The 6,539-nt window shown below is 47.7% G+C and overlaps 1 protein-coding gene across 8 annotated transcripts in view; it reads right to left on the bottom strand.

The window, feature by feature from the left end:
* Positions 1-4,991: 4,991 nt before the first annotated feature.
* Positions 4,992-6,539, bottom strand: part of STRBP (spermatid perinuclear RNA binding protein) — a 160,742-nt gene continuing 159,194 nt past the window's right edge. For 6 of the 8 annotated variants that reach the window (XM_067471744.1, XM_067471746.1, XM_067471745.1 and 3 more), the window contains one exon: positions 5,026-5,680. In XM_067471744.1, coding sequence (XP_067327845.1) covers positions 5,586-5,680 — 95 coding nt within the window. In that variant the 3' untranslated portion in view covers positions 5,026-5,585. Of the gene's footprint in view, positions 5,681-6,539 lie in introns of all 8 variants that reach the window. The other 2 variants (XM_067471753.1, XM_067471750.1) reach the window with 2 other exon arrangements.

The raw sequence follows: 6,539 nt of genomic DNA, 5'->3' as shown, positions 1-6,539 counted from the left end.
CGTTCCTTTGTGTTTATTTGGCGCCAGTCTTCCGTGTTTCCGAGTGTTTATCTTCAGCAGAGCAATTACACACGTCATCATCATATACTTTATTTATATTCCGGGGATACAGGGCGTATTACAGTACACATACACAGCAAACATTCAATGCCGTTATACAATGAACAAAGACAGACGGTACACAGACACAGGCAAAGGCTTCCTCATCTTTCCCCATCTCCGGCGTCTGGAGGCTGTGCCCGACTCTGGCCACGGGGTGGTGCTCTTGCTCCATCTTCCATGGGCACCACAATTCAAGAGAGATATTGACAAGCTGGAATACTGTGTCCAGAGAAAGAGGGCGACTAAAATGATCAAGGGTCTGGAGAACAAGCCCTATGAGGAGCGGCTAAAGGAGCTGGGCATGTTTAGCCTGAAGAAGAGAAGGCTGAGAGGAGATATGGTAGCCATGTATAAATACGTGAGAGGAAGTGTTGCAACCCAGAGCAGGAAACGAGGCCCTAAGATAACTATCCACCACACTTGACTGTGAGAAAACAATCCTTTTTTATTGAAGAAAAATGGTTACAAAAAAAAGGAAAAATGCAAAGTCAAAAGCCACAGCAAAATCAGCAAACATGAATGTCCATGAACAAGATCAAAACCCAAAGCCACACTGTAAAACACCGGAACCTGTTAGCAATCCACTAACCATACTTGGTGTCCTAGAAATTTCTCAAGACGAAGGCCAAGGGAACCGGGAGAATTGCCAAGGTACTCATCAATCTGAAACAATGCCTGAACTGAGAAAGTCAGCCCGGCAAAAGGCACTTAAAGCCGAAGAATTGGTTCCGTGATACGCCTCCCTGCTTTGAAGCCCTTGTTTGTTTTTCTTTTAATCTCGATGACCTTTGCAATCTGAGTGATTCACTCCTGTCTTGCCAGATCTGCCCCCTTCTATTCTCATTAGGGATCCCAGGTGCAGAAGGGAGTGAAAGGTCATGGCTTCCCTCTGAAACATTCTCATGAACACTGGTACTTTCATTTCCCAAATATGCAGAAGTTTCTTCCTCACTAATTTCAGGAGCATTGACATCAGGAAGTACATTTTCATTAGTAAATATATTTTCATTAGCATCAGGAGGTACAAACCGAGAATCAGGTTCAAACTCAGGCTGAACCCCAACAGGAAGCCACAGGGAGGAGGAGGAGGGAGCAAGCTTCCTTTCTGCTTCCCTGGAGACTAGGACGCAAGGGAGCCATGGCTTCAAACTACAAGAGAGGAGATTCCATCTGAACATGAGGAAGAACTTCCTGACTGGGAGAGCCGTTCAGCAGTGGAACTCTCTGCCCCGGAGGGAGTGTGGTGGAGCCTCCTTCTTTGGAAGCTTTGAAACAGAGGCTGGATGGCCATCTGTCAGGGGTGATTGGAATGCAATGTTCCTGCTTCTTGGCAGAATGGGGTTGGACTGGATGGCCCACGAGGTCTTTTCCAACTCTAGGATTCTAGGATTCTATAAATAGGTACCGCTTTGACGGGGAGGTAAAAGGCACCTCTGAAAAATATGCCGGCATTTCGATTAGGAAGGTGTCCATGGACAACAAGCTTCCTGATGGGGGAAAAAATGGACCAACAGCACCTCCCTGTGGCTGAGTTGAGCACAGCTTCAGATGCCGGAGATGGAAAAGAGGGAAGCCTTTGCCTGTGTCCGTGTACTGTCTGTCTTTGTTGTTAACTGTATATAACGCCATTGAATGTTTGCCATATATGTGTTCTGGAATCTGCCCTAAGTCCCCTTAGGGAGATAGAGCGGAATATAAATAATGTGTATTATTATTATTATTATTATTATTATTATACTCTCCAGACGCTTTGGACTACAATGCCCATCATACTCAGTATTGGCTACGTTAAGCAGGAGGGATGGATCCCGCTGCCCAAGGCATTCTCTTTTATTTACTATTTTATTTACTATATTTGTATATTGCCTTTCTCAGCCCTTAGGCGACTCAGGGCAGTTTACAATGGCCAACACCACCATAAAACATTTAAAAACACTATCACATAATATAAAACCATAACAAGAATGCTGAAAGCATTCAGATGTGTCCAGACATTAAGAGAGAGCCACAAACCAAACTCCAGGAAGGTTTTTAAAAGAGCTTCTGCTTTATTATTGTCATTATCACAAGTCTGAGAGGAGGGGATTCGGGCCGGGGAGGGAGCCGACAAAGGGCCCCACTTTGCCCTCTCAGGACCCCCGAGGGGCCGCGTTGTGGGGCAGAAGACACAACTCTCCGCTTGTGAGCTTCGTTTCTTCAGCGCAAAACCTTTTTTAAAAAGGCAACGGTCTTTGGTCGTGAACCAAACATAAATAAATAAATATGTAAAAAAAATATTAATGGCAGCTGGATGGAGGAGAAGGAACCCTTCTGGAAACCAAACCTAGAACTTCCATCTACTTTATTTACATGGCATTTGATGCTCCTTCTGGCGGCGCGAAGGGTGTGCGTCCTAAAGTGCGGTAAGTACAGCGCATGGCGACAGAAACGAAACATGGCTTCCCATTTCCAAGCAAAGGGGGAACGACCTGCGTGGCCCAAGGGAGTCAAGGCACGGTCCGTGGGGGGGAGTTCGTCACAAATCCGGTTGCGTTCGTCTCAAGAACGGGGTCATACGGAAAGGATATGGCTGCACGAGCAAACAATGGCTACCGCCTTGTGGGGCAGGCCTATTGCTTCTAAAGGAAAGAAAGCGTGGCCCTCCAAGTGTTGGGCCAATGCCAAGGACCGCTGTAGGCCAGTCCCAGTTTGGAAGGCCATCTGGTTTGGCAGGATGAGGGGCATTCCTTCCCCAGAGACACCCAAATGCTCCTAAGAACAGAACCTCCTTCCTGGGGCTTCATTGCACTCACTACCCTATTAAGCAGCAGGTACTGGCTTGTTCAGTAGTCTCTCTACAGTTCCATTTTGGTGGGAAGCCTTAGCATGGAACGGTTGTGTTGTTAAAGTGCGAAGTATGGAACCCTGCGCAGATGGTCAGTCAATGCGACTTAAGCAATGTATGCAACAGGTACTGGCTTGTTCAGTAGCCTCTCCTCTACAGTTCCATTCTGGTGGGAAGCCTTAGCATGGAACAGTTGTGTTGTGCAAAGTATGGAACCCTGAGCAGACGGTCGGTCAATACAACTTAAACAACAAGTAGTCATTGAATTCATGACCAGAGAAGGTGTCACCCCAAAGGAGATTCATACAATGCAAGCTGTTTATGGAGATTGTGTTGATGTGAGTACTGTGCGTCATTAGGTGAGCAAGTTTAAAGATGTTCTGCTGTCGAGAATTCAATGACTGCATGTTGCTGAAGTCGCATTGACCGTCTGCACAGGGTCCCATACTTTTGCACTTTAACAACACAACCATTCAATGCTAAGGCTTCCCGCCAAAATGGAACTGTGGAGGAGAGTCTACTGAACAAGCCAGTACCTGCCGCATACCAGTACTGCCATCTGGTGAGGAATTATGAAGGTGGAGGCATTACTTTTCATTCAACCCTTGTATCAGGCATGGGCAAACTTGGGCCCTCCCACCAGGTGTTTTGGACTCCAATTCCTACAACGTGGATATGCAGATGACCCCTTGATTGACTGAAGGGTCCAGTTCCAAGAGGACAAAGACATGGGCCAAATTGGGCCCTCCTTCCAGGTGTTTTGGACCTCAACTCCCACAACTTGGGTATGCAGATGATCCTTTGATAAATGCAGTTCCAAGATGACAAACGCATGGGTCAACTTGGGCCCTCCCTCCAGGTGTTTTGGACTCCCAATTCCCACAACATAGGTATGCAGATGATCCCTTGACTGACTGAAGTATCTAGTTCCAAGAGGACAAAGGCATGGGATCATCTGCATACCCACATTATGGGAGTTGAAGTCCACTGCATCAGAGGAAGAGAGCTTTTGCTTTGCTTGAAAAGCAGGCATGGGCAAACTTTGGCCCTCCAGGGGTTTTGGACTTCAACTCCCACAATTCTTCACAGTCTCAAGCCCCTTCATTTCCTTCCTCAACCGCTTAAGTGGAACTGGACACTTCAGTTCAATCAAGGGATCATCTGCATACCCATGTTGTGGGAGTTGGAGTCCAAAACACCTGGAGGGAGGGCCCAAGTTGACCCATGCCTTTGTCCTCTTGGAACTGGACGCTTCAGTCAATCAAGGGGTCATCTGCATACCCATGTTGTGGAAGTCCAAAACACCTCGAGGCAGGGTTGAAGTTGGCTTCTGCAGATAATGTTTGTTCATGGGGTTATGGTGCAACTACTATCCAAGGGTTGCATGCCATTGCTTTCTCTTGGGGCAAATTTTCAACCCTGGGAGCCTCTGGGGCAAGTATGGGGAAACTTTGGCACTCTAGATGTTTGGGACTGCAACTCCCACAATTCCTAGCAAACTCAGGCCTCTTCCAAAACACCTGGAGGGAGGGCCCAAGTTGGCCCATGCCTTTATCCTCTTGGAACTGGACCCTTCAGTCAATCAAGGGGTCATCTCCATACCCAAGTTGTGGGAGTTGGAGTCCAAAACACGAGGAGGGAGTGCCCAAGTTGGCCCATGCCTTTGCCTCTTGGAACTGGGCATTCCAGTCAATCAAGGGGTCATCTGCATACCCACGTTGTGAAAGTTCAAACCACCCCAAGGTAGGGCATAAGTTGGCCCATGCCTTGGTTTTCTTGGAACTGGACACTTCAGCCATTAAGGGATCATGTGCATACCCACATCATGGGAGTTGGAGTCCAAAGCACCAGGAGGGAAGGCCCAAGTTGGCCCATACCTTTGTCCTGTTGGAACTGGGCACCTTAAGACAATCACGGGATCATCTCCATACCCACGTTGTGGGAGTTGGAGTCCAAAACACCAGGATGGAGGTCCCATGCCTTTGTCTTCTTGGAAGTGGACACCTTAGTCCATCAAGGGGTCATCTCCATACCCACGTTGTGGGAGTTGGGAGTCCAAAACACCTGGAGGGAGGTCCCAAGTTGGCCTATGCCTTTGTCCTCTTGGAACTGGACACTTCAGTACTATCAAGGGATCATCTGAATACCCATGTTGTGGGAGTTGGGAGTCCAAAGCACCTGGAGGGAGGGCTCAAGTTGGAACTGGACACCTTAAGTCAATCAAAGGGTCATCTGCATACCCACGTTGTGGGAACTGAAGTCCAAAATACCTGGAGGGAGGACTGAAGTTCACCCATGCCTGTTCTAAAGCTTCCAAATCATGGAGAAGGTTTGTTCCGCTAGGAAATTGGACCGAGGGAGCAGGCATTGAGAAGGGTTCTGAAATGCCCGCTTCCTTCCTTCTCAACGCAAAGTGGGTCCTATATACAACTATTGCTTCAAGAGCCGGGCTGGAGGAGGAGGAGAACATTGCTCTTTTCCCCCGCAGCCCAGGAACGTCGTCAAATATTAGAAAAATAGAAAGGATCTTCCCTTCCCTTTGGAATTCCCTCCCTCTTGTCCCTGGTGATCTCTTTTGTTTGGGGGTTCGGTTGGGAGAGGAAAAGTCATTGGAGGGGAGCCCCAGCGGCATCATCGCACGGCACAACCTGTGTTTGCTCTAGAAGTCAGAGAAGAAATCTTGAGGGCCCAAGTGAATGATAAAAGGAGCGAGGTCGAGTGGCTGGCAATAAGGATTGTCAATGAAAAAACCACCTACAGCAGAGAGAAGAGCAGAGAAGGCAAAGAGGAGGAGGAGACAAAGAAGAAGAGGAGGAGGAAGAAGAAAAGACGGAGGTTAATCGTCATTTCCCAAAACGGAAGAGAAAAAGAGAGTCGGGGACGGGTCTGAGTGCCGCTTAAATTTCTCTGCTCTTTCAAGCTGTAAGTGGGCTTTTCATTGCTCAAGGGGAATGTTTTGGGTGCCTTTCGAAACAAAACAACAACAAAAACAGTAACAGGAATGAAAGCAAAAAATAAAATAATAATAAATTTGAATATCGAACTAGAAATGTCGTCCTCCCTCCCCCTTGGAAATTTACGAGAACGGAAAAAAGGAACCGAGAGCATATTAAGGTTTTCAGTAAAGCAGAGAAATGTAAAATATGCAGCAACAGGATTGCAAGGTTACGACGTGGTTAGTAACTCCCGACATGACAAAAATAAATGGAGAGGAGGAGGAAGAGGAGGAGGAGGAGGAGGAGGAAGGAGGGGGAAATGACATCATATCAATTACTGGAAATGTGTGCCATCATCCCCTTGGAAAAGACACAGCGCCGGCGCAAATGATCACTGGTTGGTGCAGCCGTGGCAAAAGCAACCACCGAGCTCTATTTGGAAGCGGCGCCCATTCGCCCAGAAGGAATTTGGAATTAGTTTTTTTCCCTTCCCAATTTTGATTTTTTAAACAATCAGCCATGCTTTTCCAAGCGGAGTGATGGCTTCCTTTCATCCATAGGCCAGCAAGACGGTCAAAGGATCGATTGGTGCTGTTCTCGCTTGGAAGGCGTCTTTCCCAATCCGGGGGTCTGCTCCCAGCCAACCTGCCCTCCGCCCCAAACCAAAAGCCAACCCG

The sequence above is a fragment of the Anolis sagrei genome, chromosome 11 (genome assembly GCF_037176765.1).
Source record: "Anolis sagrei isolate rAnoSag1 chromosome 11, rAnoSag1.mat, whole genome shotgun sequence".
Taxonomy (NCBI): Eukaryota; Metazoa; Chordata; class Lepidosauria; order Squamata; family Dactyloidae; genus Anolis; species Anolis sagrei.
Note: the sequence above shows the minus strand (reverse complement) of the source record. Positions and strands in the feature narration are given on the sequence as shown.